This window comes from Leptosomus discolor, chromosome 19 (genome assembly GCF_034619465.1).
Source record: "Leptosomus discolor isolate bLepDis1 chromosome 19, bLepDis1.hap2, whole genome shotgun sequence".
In the NCBI taxonomy this organism is placed as follows: Eukaryota; Metazoa; Chordata; class Aves; order Leptosomiformes; family Leptosomidae; genus Leptosomus; species Leptosomus discolor.
The window spans coordinates 14,410,495-14,433,775 of NC_141409.1; the positions used below are offsets into that span (position 1 = coordinate 14,410,495).

At 37.6% G+C, this 23,281-nt stretch overlaps 1 protein-coding gene across 5 annotated transcripts in view; it reads left to right on the forward strand.

Annotated features, from left to right (window-relative positions):
* Nucleotides 1-23,281, forward strand: part of RALGPS1 (Ral GEF with PH domain and SH3 binding motif 1) — a 98,022-nt gene that overhangs the window by 45,126 nt on the left and 29,615 nt on the right. For all 5 annotated transcript variants that reach the window (XM_086475784.1, XM_086475783.1, XM_086475786.1 and 2 more), the window contains exons 8-9: nucleotides 19,602-19,739; nucleotides 21,441-21,534. In XM_086475784.1, coding sequence (XP_086331910.1) covers nucleotides 19,602-19,739; nucleotides 21,441-21,534 — 232 coding nt within the window. The remainder of the gene's footprint in view (nucleotides 1-19,601; nucleotides 19,740-21,440; nucleotides 21,535-23,281) is intronic.

Consider the following 23,281-nt stretch of genomic DNA (forward strand, 5'->3'; position numbering starts at 1 on the left):
AGCTGTACTGTATTTAAATAACGTATTTGTTCCTGGTTTTTCCAGAAGTTTTAAAGACCTTTTGGTTTATGAAGAAACAGAGGAAACCAGTATGAGAACACTTAGATTAATCAAAGGGTAAATAAACAGGTTTGAAGATACTGGATTAAAACAAACTCTTTCTGTTCAAGTTCAAACGTGGACAAGTAGTGGCTATTTTGATAATGAATTATTTCCATCGTAGTACGTGGAAAAAGTCAATGTCCACTATGGCAGGAGAAAACCACATCTAAATATGTGACACTGGTAATTCAGTATGCCTTAGGCTTTTTAGGTTTCTTGTACCTTTACTTCACCGTACGGCCTGCGATTCCTGCAGGGAATGTTAGCACCTCTTACTAGTTACTGTTGTATGTTCCTGTTAACATTATTTTGTAATTTAACTCAAAAGCACACTGCTTTCTGTACCTAAAGAGAGAGGACACAAAACCGAGGACTGAAATGGTTATTGCAGTGCTATTGGCCTGCATAATCTGGATACCAGGGATTAAAGCAGTCCAGAGTTTTTCCAATGTACTAGTTTTATACTGGAAAAGCTGGTTTAATTGAACCAGAATGTGATAATGCTCTTAATTTTTGACAGATTTAGCAGTAGGCCCATTAAATTTTCTTCCAACTTGCATATGATTCACGCCCCTCCATTTCCAAGCACCTTTTCAGCCTGCAGATATTGAGCTGCCCAAGGGAGAGTGAAGGGAGCCGGTTGCCATAAGCACTTACCAAGACACAGAGATGGCTATGTCCTCTGCTGATCAGTTGCTCAAATTCCTGACTACTTACAGAGCTAGAAGGTGATCCCCTACCTAGATTGCTACCTGAGTATTTAGATTTCGTTTAATAATGAATATTTTCAGATTCTTTGCTTTTGTAGAAAAACAAGGCTTCTAACTTTCTGTTACGCCCTGGAGCACCAAGGTTCTTGGATAGACAAGATTTTCCAAGGATAAAGTTCTTTATTTAGGACCATATTTATAAATCATCCATAACCACTTTTAAGCACTTTAACATATACTTAAGCTCCATTGACTTTAGAGCAATTAAGTAAGTGCAGTTAAATGCCTACAGATTTTACCCCGTGCAGAAGACTAAGTAGAGACTTCTTTTGTGGTATTTTAGTCGTTAATGTTCTCTTACGGATACTTGTGTTATAAATAAAAATATTTGAAAGATCAAAAATAGCCAAACCCTGTCTCTTTGATCATCCTCTTTTCTGAGTAAGAAACAACATATTATTACACAGATCAACCTTCCGATTAAGCGCTGAGTGCTTTTTTGTCCTTTTAAAGCTAAGTAGCCTGTTCCTGGAAACTTTTGTGCGCGGGTCATTCCAAATTGTGTGTGACAAAGCCGCCTTATTTCTTCAGGCTTTTGCAGTTTTGTCTATTGGGAAAAATAAAAGTTGTGCCAACTTGATAGGTGGCAGGGAGCTTTCACTTGGGTGTGCCAGGCGTTCATGGTATGTCTGAGCTGTTTGTAGAACACTGGGTGTTTGCCCTTTGGGAAGGATTGAAGAGAAAAACAGTGTTAGCCTTCACGTGGACATTCTGCTTGGACCAAATGGGAATGCCTTTTCCTTGGATTTGTAGTACTGTGGAGTTTTTGCTTGTGTTAAAGGCTTTAAGCTGAGTGACGTGATTTTCAAAGCATTTCATAGTTGTTCCATTTGCTTTTCATACTGAGAATCTCAGAGATCAGCTTATATTTAAATACATGATTGGAGAATATCAGATCCTACTAGTAGTAGGATACTAATAGCCAGTTATTTCTGGCTGTGAAAGCTGACAGTTGTCTTCACCAGAGTAATTCAGCCAGCAAGGAGTGGTCTAATGTTAGACTTGGCTTTCAGAACTAGCTAAAATACAGCTGGTCATAGAAGTTAACTTTGAGTCAGTGATCAGAAGCTCAGGGAGAACAAAATACATAAGGGGTGCCAATCTTAAAGAGGCAAACTTTGAGAAATCAAACTGATTAGTTTTTCAGACCGCTGCTGAATTAATTTGCCACAAGGCCTTTTGAAACCAAAACTTAAAATGTGTGTGGAGGAATAGCAGGAAAAAGAAAAAGGGAACAGGCACATTCAGAGAAGAAACGTTGTAAAGAAAAATACCACCCAGACTTAAACACAAAAGTGTTTATACAAGGTCTTTCTCAGGAAGTCCCTAAACCACAGCTCGCTGCTGACAGGAAGCTACATCTGGAAAACGACTATTGTACCTTTGCCTTTTTCCTATATTCTTTTTTGAAGCATTCTCTGCTTTCTGACACTGGATAACGTATGCTTAAAAATGTTGAAATGAATGAGTATTACAATATTTAATCTGCTGTAATATATTTTTCCCGATTCATGGGAAAAGCGTTAGAAAATAGTTGGGTTTGGGAGAAAAAATGGAAAAAAAAAAAAAAAGGGCAGTACTCCTGACAAAATCTGGTTTGTTCAGAGGGAAAGCTTTGCTAGGACGCTCCAGACAGCTTCAGAATTTTTTAGGCTGTTTCGGTGGGTAAGAGACTGATTTGCATCGGTCAGAGGTGATTTTGGATGTAAATTCCTGAACATAATTCCAGCTGAATTACTGGAATAACTTTTTCTTTCACACACTGGTATCTTATTTTGAAAGGTGCTTCATTGATGCTGCACTTACGTGTCTGTTTTTCTCTATTAGGCTTCATTGCTACAGTGACAGAGGTGGAATGATTAATTCCAGGGATCCATTAGGGTGAGGTTATTCAGGAAACACCATAGGATTGTTTCCTTCTTTTAGCTTGGGGATGGCTAAGTGGAAAGCAATGATAATATTTACTTATTTCATTAAACGTAGACAGGAGGAATGGCTGAAAGTAAGCGAGTTGAGTTCAACAGGTTTCTTTGGTATTCCAGGTGATAGTGACTTTCTGAGAAGCCTCAAATGTTCACAGGCACTTTCGAGTGGCCTTTTTGCATTAGGTCACCGTTATGCTTGAGTGAAGAAGAGCAAAACTTTACATAGATCAGTGACAGTCTTTCTTTCTGTGAGGTGCAACGTGGTGGTAGGCTGCTCAGTTGAGGATTTGCTAGATCAAAAGCTAAGAATGTCTTGTAGGAATTTTTTGTTTTCTCTGAAGTGCTTTAAATCAGCTGGCAAGCTGAAGAATCAGTTCACTGAAATTGTGTTACTTTAATTTCCTTTAAAACTTGTGAATTTTTAACTATGCAAAAACATCACTGTAGAAGCAACTGGTATTTCCAGCTGTCTCTGCCAAGCATTAGCAGAAAATGCTTGTCATGTTGAGTCACTGTTAATTCTTTGTATTTCTGATGGGACTGATGTTACCCATTAGTTTAAAGTCCCTCTGGAGAACAGCGCTCTGCACAAATAAACGCTGCATGGTAGACCTGAGAAACTGTGGTAAGGTTAATGAAGTTTGAAAAGGCTAGTCCATATCTGTAACACTCACAGCAGTAATACCACTGCAGTTAAAAGCATTGGCGCTTTTGTTGATGGTGTATCTTCTTCCTCAGAAAGACTATTTCTATCCCTTTATATCTAGGAAAAAATTCAAAACCATGTAGGACAATGTTAAATATGAAAAATGAAGTGCAACTTCACAGTTTAAGTTAGCAGAGTGCTCTGCCTGAGGTAGATGTTTCGGTGTTGAGCTTTTGATTAAAGCAGCAAATTACAATTATTATTCTGATTAACAAATGAAGCTCAGGAAGAGAAAAACTTCCACACAAAGCTACTCAGTGAATTAAACTCAATTCACAAATAGTCTGGGGAAGACTAAAACCACGTTTTTTTACTGATTTATTATTTAGTGAAAAATAATTGACTTCAAGCTTACTCTTTCTTAGTTAATGGTTGTTGATACTTAAAAGAATTGAAGAGTTAGACTGAACAGTTTGAGACACGCGTAGTTATGTTGTGCTTTGGCTTTGTTTTTAATCTTTGTTCTTATGACTCAGGACACAAAACAGATATGTCTGAGAAAGAAAAACTTAAAGCATTATACAATCACATTTGTGGACAGAGCTATAATAAGGAATAGGCTGTTGTCACATACTTTGACCAGGGAAAAGGCTGATTCCTTCTAAACTCATCCAAGAACTAGAATGCTCTCAGCTTCCAGTTTACCAGCTTTCTCAGAGAAAACTTCAGTGAAAAATAGTATTTTTTTCAGTTTTATTATGTCCAGTGAATCTTCAGTAACCTGCTTTACATTTATTTCCCGTTCTTCTGTTCATTTATCCTGATCTTTCACTTTTGCCATATCATAACACTGCAGTATAGCATCTAGTATAAGATATTTTTGAACATCGCAAAATTATTAAAGATCTGCATTTCAGAATGTACAAATGTATGCAGGTTCTTAGGGTAGAGTGAACCAGCAAAAATGCTTAGTAGAAAGGAAGCAAGCTATTCTATGGCCTGGAAAGGATTTTTTGTTTTTTAACTGTGAATCTTTTGTTAATAGAGTTTTCTAAAGACTGATTTACTTATTAAAAATACTTAATTATAGAGGTAATAACAGACAAAAAAAACCCAGTTCGTCTTGTACTAATGACTGTATGAAACAGACTTAAGCTTCAGACTTAAATATCAGGTGGCTGTATGAGTATTCCCTCAATTCTTAATAGCTCCGGTTAATGGGACGGTTCTAATTCAGGAACCAAATCAGGTCTAGAGACGTGATACACTGTGTGGCCATAGTAAATGTAAATGTGGTAAAATGTATATTATTGATTTGATACGTCTTTTTTGTTCATGTAAGTGTCTGATAAATGTTGGTTTTTGTCGATACTGATTACAGCTTTTCTGTAACAAAACACATACGCTTTATTACAAGATGCACATTTCTTACTCTTTGACTCTGAAAACTGAGAGGGAAGTTTAGTGTGGGATTGGATTTTGACTAACCTAGACCCCTAGAGCGAAAGGGGTGGACTAACTAGTATTTAATTTCCTACTGAGATTCTTTTTAGTGCTGTTCCTGTAAATTTTGTGGAAAGAATTTTGATTCCTTTTTGATGCACACATCAAAAGTAAAATTAATTTCACTGTGTTAAGAAAGAATAAGTTTTTGTACTGTGCAGCTATTTTGTTTGCATATGCTGAAATGATTCCCCTCAGCACACTTCATTTTACCTAAATATACGTTTTACAAATAGTGTTTTCACCTTCGTATTACTGTAAAAACTATAGTATTTAGTAAGGGCATAATATGCTGCAGTATCTGTCACAACTGGTATTCTCTATCTAGGCTTCTGTCAGCGTGCATATAGCGCAGTATGCGGCCCAGCCACATCAGCAGGTTACAAGGGATAGGAAATGGGGCCATGGGGGTCATCTGGTTCAACCTCTTGCTCAATGCAGAGCTAATTTAAGAACTGGGTTAGGTTACTCAAGACCTTGTCCAGCTGAGTTTTGTAAACCTCCAGAGACAGGGGTTTGCAGCCTTTCTGGGCAGTGGTGTAGTGCTTGATCTCTCTTAGAGTGATTTTTTGAGGGTGGTTGGTTTCTTTTCTTTTCCCTGTTCTGACCGGAATTTCCATTGCTGCAGCTGGTGTCAGTTGCTTCGTGTCCTGTCACAGTGCATCTCTGGGAAAAATCTGTCGCTGTTCTCCACAACTCCCCCACGCTCCTATTTGTAGGGAAATAACCACCCTTACGTTCTGTGCCTCTGGCCTGTCTCTTCTCCAGGCTGCACAAGCCCCATACTTCAGGCCTGTCCTCGTCTGCCAAGTGCTCCTGCTCCCAGGCCGTTTTAGGGGTCCTGTGCTGGCCGCTCTCCACTTCAGCGCCTGTCCCATACAGAGGTGCAGCAGGACTGTCCTGCAGTATGCCAGATGTGGTGTCACTGCCAAGTGGATCTAAAAAACTTACCTTTAAACCCTTTTTGAAAATGAACCGTGTTCCGTTTGCCACCTCTGTGCATGTAGTAACGTTGCGCTTTGTGTGGAGGCATGCCGCTGAGCAACATTCCTGCAAACTGCATATTATGGTCTACCTTAAAAATAAAGTTAAATTGGTAATGTTGCTTTCTTAAAAGTCAAGGATGTCTAGACTTGTAGGTCAGATCAGGGATATCTGAAGAGTTGATGTTTTCAGGCCATCAGCTGAGGCTTAAATAGGCGTTGCAACTCCTGAGAAGGTGGTGTGATCTGAACTCTTTTTCTGGAGCTGGTGTTCATTGCTTCTTTTTTGGTATTGAAGGGGCCAGATGATGCAGGGCAGTATAGCAGATGCTCTTGGCAGAGGGTGGAATTAAAAGTTTTATCAGTGTTGGAATTTTGTTTTGATTTTTGTTGAATGAATGCTTGATTTTAAAGATGCTCATGCCTTTAGAGAGGCTTGTTTAGGAATAATGTAGTTGCTCATTATATGCTATTGTTGAAGCTATTGCTTGTGAGTGGAACTGCTTTTGTACTCATACACATACTATGATAATGAGCGTAGTTTCCATTTACTATTGTTAGCCGTTTTTCAAAAATGCATTTGCCATTATTGTGTCAGTTGGAACAAGTCTTTTAATACTTTATGTCTTTTTTACAATATAGGTATAAACTTATTTTAGGTTGTGTTCCGACAGAGGTAACAGACTACAGCTATTTTTACTTTTTGTTTTTTTACTGACTGTACATAATACCGTTTTTGGTTGCAATTACATTTTCTTGTTTGCCATGAAGTAAAATAATTTTCAGAACGTTCACTCCAGTGCCTAGGTGTTACATTGACACGGTTTTTGCACTCATAAAGTACATTTGCCTGAATGATTCCTTAGTTTTATTCAGGTGAATTCTGTCTACACTGAAAACTTACTGAAGTGGTTATTCCAGCGAATGTCTCAATTTGGATGTGATCATTCTTGAGGAATGCTGGGCCTGTAACAGGGTATCTGTTCCAGAATAAATATTCCAAAATAGTTTGTCTATGCTTTCCAGGTATAGACAAGCCCAGAGTTTTAATGTGGCCCTCCAGTACTGTTTTCTCCTTCTGAAAGCGGAAAAGAGAGGTATTGATGTTTGTGTATTAAGCATATGCATGATTATTGGTGTGAGAATTTAGTTCGGTTCAGTTAAGAAAAACAGGCCGACAGGGAACATCTTTGGGGTTTTGGTTGGTACGTCGTTGTTCCAAGTCACAAAATGCTGCAGGCTTGCATGCTATGCATGCTGCGCTTTGTCACTCAGCACAAGATGTAACCCTGTTTCAGGTACACTGTTGGTGTTGGTTATCTCTATTTAAAGTAGTTACTAACACGTTCTTGCTTGTTCACCAGACTAGCTTTACAGCATATTTAAATGTATATCCTTCCAACATCGAATTTTAGTTTTGTTAGTTGATGTTGCTGAGGTTGATTGAAACAAAAGAAGGCGCTCTCTCTAGCCATACATTTTTATAAGGTCAGTTTTGCTTATATCTCATGATGAAAGAGATTCCTTGAAGTACATGCTTTATTTGCAGTTACAATCCGTGTCAGTTGTCTGCTTGTACATGTGTAGCCTTGCCACAACAAATTAGTCCCTATAACTGCTGTACTTCAGACCGCCCTACAGTAATAGATGTGTAGGCATAGGCTAGCACATTTATCACGTTGATCAGAGAATAATAGAGTCGTGGCTGAAAGGGGCCCCTAGAGATCATCTGGTCCAACCTTCTGTTGAAAGTAGGGCCATCCAGGTTATCCAGGGTCCTGTCAAGCCAAATCTTGAATATTTCCAGCAAGGGAAGTTGCACTCCTCGTCTGGGAAGCCTATTCCAATATTTAGTTATTCTCACAGTGAAGAATTTTTGCTTATATGCAGACAGAATTTCCCCCATCACCTCTTGTCTTGTTGCAGTGTGTCGCTCTGAAGAGAGTATTTCCATCTTCTCTATAACTGCCTTGTAGCTACTGAAAGACTGGTTAGATCCCCTTCCTGCACCTTCACCTCTCTAGGCTGGACAAACCCAAGTCCTTTAACTTTTCTTCCCATGACAAGTTTTCCAACCCTGTAGTCATCTTGATGGCCATCCATGGGACCATCTTGTGATTGTTTAATGTCTCTATTGAGATATTTTGTCATGAATACGTTTCTGTGTGCTAACAGAAACGATAACTAAGGTACTCACTTCAATAGTTACTCAGATTTAGTTCAATCTATGTTTTAATGTTCATAGTATTAGTGTGGATTTTGCCAAGCAGCTTTGCTGTTTTAACAAGAAAATGTAGACTGAAGCTATACTCTAAATCCTTGCCAATGAAGCTGCACCAGGGAACAGTTTTAAGATTCTTGTTTAAATACACGTGTGCAAATCTGCATCTGCCTCCCTATTGAAAGCATAAGTAATAAGCAGAGGTTCTCAAGCTTATCAAGAGCTGAAAAGTTAATTAATTGTATAGCTTACAGTTTCAACATGAAAACAGCTATGGTCCATATTTTCATATCAAGCTATTTGTGGCAACTCTCTGTGTAGCAAACATCATTGAAGTGCTTTAAAGCAATTTAAATAATTATTTTAAGCTCTAATTAATATGTCTGTAACTTATTTAAGAAAGGCATCTACTTTAAAATTTTGTGCATGTGTGTGTGATACTGATGCTATGCTCCAGCTAGCTGGCATCAGATAGAAGTGATAAACCTGGTAGTGATCCCACCATTACTGTCCTGTGAGCAATCCTATTCACTTGGCCACTGTGCCGGCAATATGTATTACAAATTACATGTTGTTGCCTTGGCAAAGATTTGTCTTGAGTTGTTTTTAGAGTACTCCAAGTCCTAGCAAGGTTAACCAGTATATACATTTGGTTTTGTAGAAAAATTTTCCAGCCCTCAGTCCGTGGAAAATATCCAGTCTTCTTGAAACCAGTGATACCACAGAACTGTTGGCTTTTCTGACTATGAGCTAATCTCCCAAGAATGGTGTCTTTGGTTTTACAGACTGCTGACTGTCGTGATTTGGGCTTTCTACCACTTAGTTGATTGATAAGTTGCTTTCTCTCTGTCCTCTGCTTTATTTAGTGTGATACAACCACACTACTGTATGTGGGAAAAGGCTTTCATAAATATAGCTGACTACAAATTGGAAACATATTTTTGTCTCTTCTGGTTTTCCTATCAAACTAGTGTCATTATTCAACTTTTGGGGAGAAAAAAAGGGTAAATAATTAGTTTCCATAGGTTCCCTTCTGTTACACATGGCAGTTACTGTCTGCCTTGTAGATGCTGCTAACTGTACTAAAAGAATGCTCTATGCCCAGACATCCATGTTACACTGCAGCCATGTGTGCATTCAGGGGCTTCTGGTTGTGGATATCTGTAGAAAGTGTACATGGTGGTAAGTAGGGAACTAAATTTGTTCATTAAAACATTTAATTATGTTTTTTACTCCTCTTATAGTAGTTGGTTGTGGTTGTCACAGTAACAGTACAATTTACCAAACAAATGTGGAAGATTATTGTAGTGCTTGATCAAAATGTTAAGTAAGAATAACAAATTGAAGTCCACAGGCTAATCTGAAATACTTCCCAATCAGCTAATTACCCTCTGTTGCAAGGTAGTGAATGTCTGCCTAACAAAAATACCATGCAGCAGCTGTTTCCTAACTTACTTGCACTTGCAGAATTGCACAGACCCATAGCAGGGCACTATGCTCTAAAGTATATGTCAAGTATACAGTAGTGGTGTGCTTTAAGCACTTATTTTTGCGTTTGTTAGCCCTGCTGTTTCACAGGGTAGTTTTATATCTGTTACAGAAAAAGAATAAAGAAATAATAGGAGAAGCTTAACTGTGTGTGAATCAAGACAAAAATATACACACTTAAGTTTGCATCATGCTGAACACTGCAGGTCTCCATAAATATTTTTCAATAAAATTTAGCCTTGGAAGTTGTTGCCTGGTGGATGGAGCGCTCAAAATGCATGATCTGGGTGGCACTGACTACTACATTTCAAGGTCACTTTTTTGTTGTACTTGTTTCCTTGTCTTTTAAACTGTCAGTAATACTACTGCTTTGTTTGAGCTCTGCAATAAAAATTTAAGAGCTAGGTGTTCTGGTTCTTTTTGCCAATTTAAAAATAATCGGTCCCATTTCCACAATGTGATTTCCATTGATAAATTTAGTTCTGGATTATTTGGCCATGCTTTTCCTTAGTCTGTGTTATTATTTCCATGATTCCATAAACTAATGAATACTGTGTTGTTGGCATATAATATCCAGCTGCAAAATTAGTTCTAGTAACAATGGAGAAAAGTCAGTATCACTGGAAAATGTTTTGCCTGTGGAAGCAGCTGCCCATGAGCTCACCCTCTGGAAAATATCCTCATGGCTTCACATCTTAGGGAGTTTTTTTCAGTGCACAGTAGCACAAATGTAAGCCAAGGCCTGAAAAGCTAGCACTGTGTGTTTTCTTTGGCATGTGGCAACCCTGAGCCTTTTTTTTGAGAAGCAGGTCTCAAAGTCTTTCGCTGAATGGAATAATTTTGTGATTCCTCTGGGCAGAATAAACTGATTCTCATCTATTCTTATTGTCACATGATAGATATAGAAAAGTTCAAAATGCCACTGCCGAGTTGAAGGCTGGTAAAACTAGAAAAAAAAAATCATAAAAACCTGATCATCCTTCTTGCTTTAGAAGGAGGGAGGGAGATGAACACCATTGAAAAGGTGCAGCTTGATGTATATTTACAAAGAATATGTTCTGTTACACTCCAGCATGTTCCATTCGGTTTAATTTTTTTATTGACATCCATCAGTTTGGTTTCCTTCTTCCTGCATCCCACTACCCACAAAAAGCCCATTTCCTTACACTTTGATTTAGAATTTACAGGACCTGTGCTAATCCTCCCTTATCCTTTTTGTTGCTTGTGTATCCCCTTGGTCCTCATCTGCATATTGTCCTGGAAAATTTACTGTTTGTCATGAAGAAATGCTTATGAGTACCAATACAGATCGAAACAGTGTTCATACCCTTGATATCGATGAGAATAGCTGCAAACTTGCTCAAAATAGCTAGAAAGTGGCCTTGAACCAGGCTGCTATAAGGCATGTTACAGCATAGAGTCTCTGAGCAAACAGATTTTTTACACCCTTTAACTACATTTTGATGTGCCAATTGACAGGAGGGGACAGTGAAGAGCTGCTATATGGAATCTAAATCTAGGTAGGCTCTCCAGGTCATGGAAAAATCTTGGGGACTCAGTCTGGTTTTACTCAGCATCGGACTGCTACAGAGCCATTCCAACACTGGGGAAATTTGGGTTCTTTCCTTCATTCTGATGTGTAGGGTGCCTGGTCCGTGTTGGCAGTGTGTAGGTGTTAGTAACTCTTACGTGTTGGACAAGGGCTGAAACAGCCTCCAGTATGGTTGGACCCCTTGCAATAGGTAAATTCAGAAGAGCTGAAAATAGGAATTGGGATTTGGGTGGTTCTTTTTTCACCCCTAAAATGTAAGTAAGACTGGGATATAGAAACAAAGCAGATATAAGCAGAAACAAGGTACTATTTATGTTTATTTAGGTGTTGCTCATCTTGACAAACCTGTAGGAAACTGTCTTCTAAACAGATGAAGTCGAGGCTTTTTCTTTTTCTCCTCTTTTTTTCTTTGCTTTTGTGTATGCTTTGTTAATCCAGACATTCTCATAAATGGCAAAGACCAGTCAAATCCAAACCAAGAAACCAGAAAGGAGAGTGAAAGAATGGAATGAGTGTACAGAACAGGAACAAGCTGTCTTCAGACCACACTGGGGAAAACCTTGTGCCCAAAGAAGAGATGATTTCTTCTAGGTTATTTTTCTGGCAGTCGAGGTCAAATCATTCAGTGTGTTACTTATGGAGTAAAAGTACATGCAGTTCACTGACTTACTTGGCAGAGGCTGCTTGTCTTCCTGCAAAGCTGAGGAAATACAGGGATGTGGAAGCTAGGCAACACATAAGGAGTGATAAATGGAAAGAATAATGCTGTAGGGTTTTTAACATAAAGGTGGTAGCCAGCACCAAAACCATCAGAAATAACTCTTGTTATAGTTATCACTAGGAAATCTATTGGGGAATTAACTGTGATCTCTTAGATTTAAAATACTGTCCATGATAACATATAAATGTACAAAACTAACCATGCTGGCCTTTTCAGGTAGTATTCCTAAATGAAAATCTAATTTTCTGCGATTTCCAAGCATGTGGACACACAGACAAAAATATACTGCTATAGGTAAGTTAACAGAGCTATACTTAAAAGCATACAGAGAAAGCGAACTCATTCACTCCCCCTTCCTTTAAATGTCAGTAATCTTTTGGCTTGAGAAGTAGAAGCATATCAGCATATTTAATTCATAGGTCCAGAACCCCAAACTACTAAAACAGATTACAAAATTGGAGGCTATTTTTGTTAGAAAATAGAACAAATAAAACAGTTATTGAAAAAGTCCATAACTTGTAATGATGCACAGTTCTGTCTTTGGAAGGCACTTTTTGGGAGAAAGCAATGAATACCCATTGTTGCTCTTAAAGCTAGAAGTGTTAAGATCGTCTGAGTCATATGAACCTCTCCTTTATAAACTATATGCATATCTACGAGATACATTACTTCTTCAAGAAAGAGCATTTTTAATAGGGGAAGAAAAATTTTTAAGGACTGGTCTGGGCCAGTGAAGGCAGTTAAACTAGACTGTAAATCTTGACCTGATTTCTAAGCATCTTTTGTTTCTTTTCACTCCAGTGTGACTAGAAATTCCAGTTGGTTTATGTTGTTTTGTTGTTAATCCAACTCTATTCCACTCATTTACAAGGACTAAACATCCTTTTTTGGTTTTGGTGGGGTTATCAAATTACCTTTGGCCACTGGAGCACTCTCTTATCTGTCGTGCCAGGGGGTCTGACAGGGATATGGCTCTTTCTTAGTCCAAATTCACAGACTGATCAGGGCTTGGGAGACAGTTTAGTCATGGCATTATGGTTTCCTAGCAAAGCATTAACAGTTCATAACTACCTGAGTTTGTTCTTGCTTATCACTGCCTCGGTGTCCATTTCTTTATTTTTCAATGATAGTTCATATAATTTCTTCACCTATTCCTCTCTAAGCAGTGGAAGGATTTTCCGGAATGTATGAATGAATAGGCTAAAATCCAAAGAAACTAGGTAGGCGCTTGCAGTCTGGCTAATGCTGGACAATTCAGTGTGATGCATTGAGCCACTTACTTGTCAAGGTGGCAGAGATCTGAAGAAACAAGATACGTAGCAGGCATAGCACTAGTGAGAAAAAGCCTTGCAAGGGATTTCAGTAAAGTGTTCCTAAGACTCTGAGCAGAAACAGCAATGAAGATCTTCCTTACTGCACTTGAGATATGCAAAATTCTGTCACAAGACTGAATCTGAGCTATAAAGCTATATAATAGTGAAGTATGGGGTGTACTCAGCATGTGAATGAGATTTTGCTCATGCAGATACTCAGTACTTACTAAATCTAACAAAATTGCCAGGTCTGTCTTTGTTTTCGTAAGCTTTAAAGAAGAAAACCTTAGTAAGCCACATGGCTTTTCTTAAATTTGCTAGACTGTTGCTGGTGATCTGTAATTTACAGCTCTACATGATAGTAATGGCACATTACTAGAGAACAGATATGAACATTTTGATTTCAGGAAAGAATTTATATTTTCCCAGATGGAAATCTTATTTCCAGGGGGTTGGGTTTTTTTGTTTTTTGTTTTTTGTTTTTTTTTTTGTCTGAGTAAGTTTAAGGCATACTTACTACCGGGAGATTACATAGAGATAATTTGTTTTCACTCTACAAACATACACATTTCCAAAGATCTGATTATTATCCATAATTAATGCAAGCATATTGAAGTACTTTGAGGAGCGTGTTGCTTAGGTGTGCTCCATGTATTTCATTGTAGTAGCTTTCCTTCACTTTTAAAAAATTGTGCTTGACTAGCATAGTTGCATTTAGTGTTGTTTTTAATAGCTGGAATTTATCGAGAAAATGTAGTCTTCTAAAGCTAGGAGAGTGAAAGTGAGCAGCTAGCTATTTTCCTGAAACTACAAGTGCTCTTTTTAAGGCAGGGCAAGAAAACATGGGGCAGAGGGGGAGTAATTAATTACAAACATGCTCAAAAAACAGTGTGGAAAATCTAATGTGGAAACACGGTAGATTTTTATGCTGCACCAGCTATTTTGCTGCTCAAAAGAATGTTCCTTTCTTTGTTATGCAACAGAGAAGCACCAACTTCCTTGCACAGCTCATAGAATAGTTTAGGAATGTATGAAATTAAAGTCTGCATTTTAGCTGCCCCTAAATGTCTGAGAGATCCTTTAAAGAAAATGTTTTAAATGTTTAAAGATAATGTTTTTGACACACTTTAGCAATAGCTGCAGTGATCCCTGAATGGAGCACATACAGCGATTTGTATTGAGTCTGTTTGAATATGGCATTCCCAGCAGACTCAGTACATTTTGTACAGCATTTTCTCCCTGCATTCATAAAGGGTTTCCCTTCCAGGGCCACTGAGGTCAGGAAGTTTTGTGAATGACATCTGAGACTGGGAGATTATGCTGTTTGTCTTTTTAACTAAATTACAGAGCCAAAAAATAGCAGCACTTAACCAGGCAAAGACGCCTGTGATGCTTGTTTTTCCTACTGCATGGCATCATACAGCAAATTTTCTGAATACTGCCTTAATGAAAAATACTTAATCTGTATATCGTTCATGCTTTCAAAAGATACTGCATTTACTTTCTCAAGCTTTGGAAATAAGTATAATCTCTTTCAAGGAAAGAATTTGGGATTTTTATATTAGGAGGTTCAGGCTGGCAAATAGCACAGGAATGTCAAGTCTCAGATCTCTTGGCAGTTGGGTACTGGGAATATGTGTCCCAAGACTTGGACAAGCTATGATAACCTGCAGTCTGGGCAAAATACGCTTACACAAAAATCTTTTCTCTGACGGGTGCTTTATTTTAGGCTCCTTGCTAACGTCAGAGGAGTTAAAAGCGTCTTTTGACGGTGTTTTCTGAACTGGAGTAAAAACTATAAACTTGCAATGCTTTAATACTCAGCACTTATATAACTGGTAAAAAGATGTTCCTGAAAAGCTATGGTTGTTTTTTGGAAAGCATAAAATGTGTCGGTTGCCATCCTTCCTGCAGAGCTTCACAGGCAGATTCTGTGTCGCAGACCGTCCTGCACATGTCCGAGATTCACTGAAATGTCGTGCTGTTTTTCCAGATTACAACACAGCTCTCCTGCAGAACTGAAATTTTATCATGTGTTCCTAAGGAAGTTCTCAGCTGAGTTTGGTGAGTGGAGCAGGAAACAACAGTAAGCAATCAGAAAGATACCAGTACTGCTTTTATGCCAGCGAATTTTGATAGTAGGTTGCTTACATTCACCTGGTAACGGATTGGCTGAAAAGCCAGAAATGTTAGTGTTTGTCAAGTTCTTGGGCTGATTTACAGTTTTCATCTTGAAAAGGTTTTGTGAAGCTGATTTAATTTTCTGTTTTATTTTGTTGTTTAGAACATCCAATTTTTCTGTTCTTACTCAGGTTTTTAAACTGGTAATTCCCATGTGTAGAAGAACCTGTGTCAGGTTCTAGATTTCACCCATCAATCAGATGAGAAATTTTTGTTTTGTGCGTGAGAGTGTGTTAGTGCATTTACTTCTGTGCAATAGAATTTCCCATTTGTTAGTCTCCTGATTTTGTTTGGTAGCAAAATGAAGGACAGTTCTGCAGCCCTGTGGGTCAAATTCATTATTTTCACAACACATTTTGTTGTCAGAGGGCTAACTTGTAAAGAAGATGAGCCGTGTTCTCCTCAGAGGTGCACAGCAAAAGGACAAGAGGCAGTAGTCACAAGTTCTAAGATGGGAAGTTACAACTGGGTATAAAGAAAAAAAATACTATTAGAATAGTTAAGGAGCACTGGATTAAGTTGATCAGAGTCTCCATCCCTAAACTTAAAAGGCTCTTGGCAATGTTTTCCAACCTTGAAGTAGCCCTTCTTTGAGCAGGAGTCTGGACTAGATTAACCTCTGGAGGTCCTTTCTGACCTAAATTATCGCATGATTATTCGTGCCGGCACAAAGCATGCTTAAATGCCACCAGACTGGAATTCTAAGATTCTAATTATTCTCTTAAAAAAGCCACCATTTTACTGCGATAAAAAGGTCTTAAGAGAGTTTATAGATGTGATATGTTTTTACAAACATGTATCTCATCATTATTCTTTTCTGAGATTTAATTTCACCCAACTTCTTTGCAAACTGATAACAGAATTAATAACAGTATAAAGAAAAAATAAATGTTTTGGGGATAGATCTCAAATTGGGGAATTCTGGGAATGTTTTCAAAAATCATTGTATCTGGTTAGTCCAGACAGAGCAAAGTTGTCACTCACAGGAGATACTGACTTTTGTCTGAAACGATACTTGTGTAATATTTAGCTAGTGGTTAAACAGTATCTTCCACAGATCGCGTGGTAACTCCTAGTACATAAGGTGGTTTGCAAACACATAGACTACACGTCTTAACCCAGTCCCTAATACATACATGGAGGATTAAGATAGTCCTCTGTTTCTTTAATCTACTTTTCTTTCAGTTGAATTTGCACCCATACTCTATAAAACCAAGGCTTACATCAAGTTAGCTTTCTGGGATCACAGTATTGTGTTTGGGCTTTCAGAGCTTTTAGTTTGGTTTTGATTTCTTCTGTGATTTGGAGGAAGGTGTTTTTTGGGAGGAAGTGAATGTTGAGTCAGGCTTTCTGTGACACTATTCATAGCTATTGTAATATTTTAGTTAATGTTTGTGTTCCGTGATGTTTGAAGACATTTTTCTGTATTTCATAGGAATTGAAAAGTATAAATCTTAGGTTTATTGTGACAAGTGTCAGAAAGCATGTTCTGGCAGTGCTGTTACTGAACCGTTAGAAGAACATGTGAATTGAATGGTAAGATGAAACGTTGAAAAAGCTGGACTTTACAAAGCTGTCTCAAGGGCTCATGCACTACAAATGCCATGTGCTATTGTTTCCAGTGGATTCTGCCTCAATAGAAACTTTTTACAGCCTGTTTTCAGAATGATTCTATTTCAGATCTAACAGAAGATTAGAATACTTCTACTTAGCTTTTTTTAAATAAAATTGTTCTTCATGGAACATGATCTGTTGCTAACTAATGTTCAACACTGATAGCCATGAGATTTCAAGAAACGCAGAGAAAGGAGCTGATAAGAGTGGATTTTAATAGAGCCTTATCTCGAAACAGGTAAATAATATGTAGCTACAAAATATAGTTTAACCATGTTTGTATCATCTCAAAGAAATTTATTATTGTGTCCCCAGCTTTAGCTAGCATTTGTCTTTATACGATATGTGAAAATCAGATAGAGGACTACTGCTTTGAGCTGCCTCCATTGGCCCAAGCTTTCATGCTATCTGGAGTGTTTAGTAGAATCATAGCAAGTGACACACATTGTTGTGCAGAAGGGTTTTTGTTTTGGTTTGCTTTTTCTTTCATTCATACAGAATCATTAAGTTTTGAGATGAAAAAAGTTGATTTAGTCCTGCTAGAACTTAGTTAGATTTTGCTGTAAGTTCACTGTGTAAACTGCGGTTTCCTCTTTGAAATGCACATCCAGCAGAATCTGATCTGCACTTTGCTTTATCAGTAGAAGCAAGAATATCGAAGATTGTAGATCAGATTTCTGCTATAAGTGGTATTACAGTATTTGGGTTCCATCCACTTCATTATCATTTATCACTACTGACAATGGCTTTGTGTCTGTGTAAATTTTGTATAAATTGCGTGTAAACCTATGTTCAGAGTTACATGATAACAAATTTAAGCACTTCTTATTTCCTGTGGATTGAGTGTGCAGTTACTTTTTTTTTTGTTAAAAAAATCCTGTAAAACCTGTGTTAAGACTGGATGAAGCTGCACTTTCTTTCTTGTATTGTCTAGTTTGGGTTTACGTGGCTGTCGCATAGCTCCACGAAGAGGCAAAACAGCAGCAAGTCTCCTTTATACGGTGATTGCCCTCACTTATTTCAGGAAGTTTTAGTCACAGAGTGCCCATGTGGCCAGAAACACGCTGGAGATGATGAAGTGCATTGTCATAACTCTGCCTCAGCAGACTAACTATTCCGTTTCCCTAAGAGATGAAGTACTGTGCGTTATGACTTCGTTCCTTCCTGTGATCTGAACCCAAGGTCTGATCAACAGAGAGCATAGCTAGCAGTCCTGGAATAAATTAATTTTACACACACACTCAGAGCTTCTGTACTCCTTCCCGGCATTCATACAACTGAAACACTAAAACTGAATACAGGATCTTCACAGAAGGCAAGAGTGTTACTCTTCCTCATAGTCATTTAAATGCATTCAATTAGTTACGGAAGTAAATAGATGAGCCTTGCATTATGCTTTCATAGTAGGTTTTATGAGTTTTGCAAGACCATGTTGCAGAATTATCTTCCAGTTTTCCACAGCCAAAAGCTAGAACTTCCTAGGCAATCTTGGTGATGATTCAGTTTTCTCAAACTTGGCGATTGTATGTTGTATGCACTCCCTTTGTTTGCGATTGCTTTCTAACTGTTCTAGGGCTGTGAAATCCACTACAAATCATAATGGTATGCCTGAAACGGAATGGTATGTATTGATAAAAAGCAGTTCGGTACCATGCGAGAAATGTTACACTGTGTCATGAATTCATTTCACCCTTAATCCTGCCTTTTCTTTCTTACATAATTTGTAAAGGTAAAAGTACCATACAACAGAGACTAACTGCAAAATCCTTGCCTACTAAACATCGGATATAGGTATATTTTTGATTATGAAGATAGGTGACATCTTGTCACGCACTACTTCTGTATGTGATATGCTTCTTTACCAACCAAAAATGACATTTTGTCTAATGAGTGCTTTGAAAAAGTGCAATACGAATAAGAAGAATCAGCATTTTTGGCTATTACAATAATCACCATCTTTCTGTGTTTACTGAGAAATCTGGGCCTAGGCAAGTAACTATGCCATTTTTTTTCAGTTAAGAAATTCGTCCGTAAAAAGCTTTTCTTTATGCTTTTTTAATTTATCAGATAATCGAAACTTAAATATTATCTCCTGTTGTTTTCTAGCTAATGCAGCCTGGAGCCTCAGCCAAAACATGCAGTAATATCTTAATGTAGTAAATGGTGGGAGACCTAGAAGGCACTAGAGTGCAGTGCTAAACTCTGTTCACTGTGGCCAGAGGCTGCTGTGCTTACTGTTGGCTCCACGCGGACTGCCTGTGCTGTCATCAGCGGTTTGTGGCAGTTGTCACTCTTTCTTTTTTAGTGTCTTTGTTATGGTCCTGCAAATTGCTCATATTAGACATTATCCTGTGTAAGTGCACAAGAGCAAAATCTTTTCTGTGCTTTTTTAAGAGGTATCATAGAACTGAAGCACTAATTATGAAATTTTTCAACATGCAAATCCCAAGCTCTCCTTTTGTTTAATGAGTCCAGACCACAGTGGGGGTAACTGGTTGCTGACAGTTATATTCAGTAAAAATTAGGCAACTATTTCTGTTTGAAACACTAGATCAATTGGTTGCTTGATTTGTTTGTTTCAGGAATTTATCTCCTGGATTTAATCTACATTGATTCTGCATATCCCGCTTCAGGCAGCATTATGGAGAATGAACAACGATCCAATCAAATGAACAATATTCTCCGCATAATAGCTGATCTACAAGTCTCCTGTAACTATGGTTGGTAAATTTTGTTGTACCTATTAAGCCTTAACTAAAATTTCTTTAGTGCGATATTGTGAAAGCGGGTTTTGGCCGTGTGTAAAGGCGACACAAGAGGCTAATGGTGGTGGAGTCGAACGCTAGTAAGTGACGTAGCTTCCACTTCTGTGCACTTTCAGTCCTACCAATAAATTAGGGAAATAAGCATGTGTTCTAAATTGTAAGAGCTTGTAAGAGCTTGTGCAGTTTACTCCTACATGGAGACTACAAATGACACTTCCAAGTACAGCTGTTGCATTTGGCTTATGTTCTGATTCCGCCAGAGGTGGTCAGGGAGAGTTATCTTCATATCCTACCTTTCCAGAAGATATGATGTCTTTGGAGCGTAGAATGTGTTAATTTCATTATCATTTTATTGTTAGTATCCTGATGATATGTCCACAAAACAAAACACAAATATTTTAATCTGTACAACAGTTGTTAAATTGTGTGTTAAGCTTTCCCATGTACCTCACTTTCTGATGCAGTGAGGAACATGAGGGGGCTGCTACTTTTTGTTGACAAGGTTTTACTCTGAAACTTCATTTCTGCAATTCTAGCCTGTTAGTGAAGGCTTATGTCAAGAAATGTGCTTGCATGTCAAGAAATGCAAGAAATATGGGCTCTTGACAAATACTCAGCATGCTATTGGTGACTTAGCATGACTTTTCATTGCTTAAACATGAACAAACTGGAAAACCTTAAGAGCAGCTTTACAATTAAATAAATTCAGAAAATTTAAATGCTACAATTTTGGAGATTTTTGAATAGAAAAAAAAAAGTTAGATTTTGAGAAAATGAGGTGAAAAATTACTTGTGTATTCTGAAATATCCAGCTCTTGTCCTTTGTTGTCAGCTTTGATATTATAAAGTATTTAAAGGTAGGGACTAGGCATAATAATGTGTACTTCTGAATAAGTAGATTATTCAGGTATCATATTGTTATTGTGAGTTTCATTTTGTCTTTGAATACTTTGAATGACAAAGAAACCTCATTATTTCATTGACACTTTCGTTTTCACAGTTTTGGTGGCTTCCTGCATTGTTATGCGTTAATTTTTGAGTGCTTTTGTTAAAAATCATCTCAAAAATTAAAATATGGCCATGAAGAAACAATATTCTGGAATAATGGGTGCTTTTAAAACAGTTGTCTTTACGAGAGCATAAAAGTTAGACACTACAAGGTGCGTTCCTGTCCATGCACCGTGCATTAAAGGTTTTTTCTGTCATTCTGACCTTAGTGTCTGTGTTTCTTGGTATTCAGCATTGTAATTTTTAAGTCTCTTCAGTTTGTGTTCATATAAGAATCACTAACAGCCATGGCTGCAGGCTTTAATTTCCCTCAGAAGAGTGAGCACAAAATTCAAGCAGGGTTTGCAGCAAATACCTTTTTTCCACTTGTGAGATTTGTGAGATAGCATATAATAAGATCACTAGCCTTCATGATGATGAGATGCATCTGTGTTTTCTTTAACAACTGAGCATCACTTTTGCTCAATCAAATGTTTAACATCTTCTTAGAATCAACATCATCTTTCTGCCTGATTTATTCTTTAGGAAGGTTCAGATTCTCTGTTTGCATTAAGATAACCATAAGAACCGGAAAAAAACCCCATGAAAGAATAATTAATTTTGGATTACATGAATGTTCATCCTTTATTTTGTTTGGACACTCCACAGATCATCTTACAACACTGCCCCATGTGCAAAAGTACTTGAAGTCTGTCCGTTACATTGAAGAACTTCAGAAATTTGTAGAAGATGACAATTATAAGTAAGTACTGTTCTTTTCTTCAGGTTTTGGGGAATTTAATGGAAAGATCACCTGGCTGTTACTTTGATTAAGAGTTGCACAAAAAGCTGTTGGCTGAAGAAGTTTTGGAGTTTGTCTGGTGTTCTTAGTATGTTATTAATGGAGCTGATAATACCAGTATGCCAGAGTAAAGTCCAGAAGGTCAGTCTTCCTTTAGGACTCTGACTGCATTTCCAAAATGAAATAACTTTATAAAAGTTAAAAGCAAATGAAAATCTAGTCTTTGTTCTATTACAGGATACATGGTTGTATTCTGGGCATTTTGCTCAATAACCCTAAAGCCATTTCCCAGGATGTCCAGGACTGACTCTATGCAGTTGTAAATAATATGTTTAAAACATCTTCCAGTTTCAAATTACGATTTTTAATAAACTGGTACTTAAGATATAAACCTCACAATTTTGAGGGTTTAAGCATGTTGCAGCAATGCTTAGAAAAGAGGTGGAGAAGAGCTAGCCCACATAATGGTGTGAAATAGACACCATAGAGCACATCGGTCAGTATGTGAATGTGCTCCAGTTAAAGGAGGCAATAATCCCTGGCCAACAATTCTGAAAGAACTAGCACATTAAATCATAGGTCTAGCAGCAAAAGTTTTAAATAACGCAACCAAGGTAGATGCCATGCAATATAATTAGCTATTGACAAATATAGTACATCTATTTAGGTGAACAGAATTGGAAGTATTCAAGGCAACCGGATGTTCAGTAATATGGCAGTGGTTTGAAAGATTTTAGAACATGTTTTGGAGAGCAAGGTTGCTAATGAACTTCTTTAAAACCAGCCTTGTTACCAGTTTTATTAAATACTTCAGTTAAGAACTTTGTCTCAGAATTTGTGTGTACTTAGACCGTATGCTAATAAAACAGTGTTGGAAGGGTTTGTTGAAGTAGAAGATGATTTGGGTATCACAAAGGAAGAATCAGATGGCCTGATAACTAAAATGATAGTTACAGAAAAATCAAAATGTTATGTATTTATTCTAACAATAATTTATGATGTTGATCCGTGGATATCTGTCAGGAATGAGATACAGCCATGAAAAGACAAATTCATCCCTACTCCCTATCAAATATAGTGTTTCTGTAAGAAGTTAAATTGTTAATATTGCTTCAAAAGGAGCTGCTGAGACCTAATGTGGAGTACTGTGTGCAGTTCTGGACATCCATGCTTAGACTGGGTTTAAAAACATGCCAGTGCAATCAGGTGAATAAAGTCTGTCTGGTAACACCAGACTTAAAGTTGGCTTTGGCCTGGAAGAGGAGAAGTTTAGGTAATAGAATCACTATGTATAAACACAATTGGGAGAAAACAGGGAGGGTAAAGAGCATTTGAAACTAGATAGTGATGGAAGCACAAGGATAAGTAAATACAAAAATTTCTAAGCTAAATGTTGAACTATGGTTCCTAACCATCAGAGTAGTGGAATTCTGGAACAACTTTCTAATCAGAGTAGTGAGACAAATAATTGAATAATTTTAATTTGAAACTTGATCACTTGAAGTGAAGGCTACCAGTCAGTGTTTGTGAAAAGAAAAGAGCATATTCAATTTTCAGTGAATCAGAAGACATGTGTATTACCAGTGTGGGCTCACGTACATATAAGCATAAAGAGTGACCTACCCTATCAATTCTACATTTCTCTGCAATTATAGCTGATAATGCTGGCATACAGATGCAAAATCCCACTGAGACAGTTCAGGAAAAA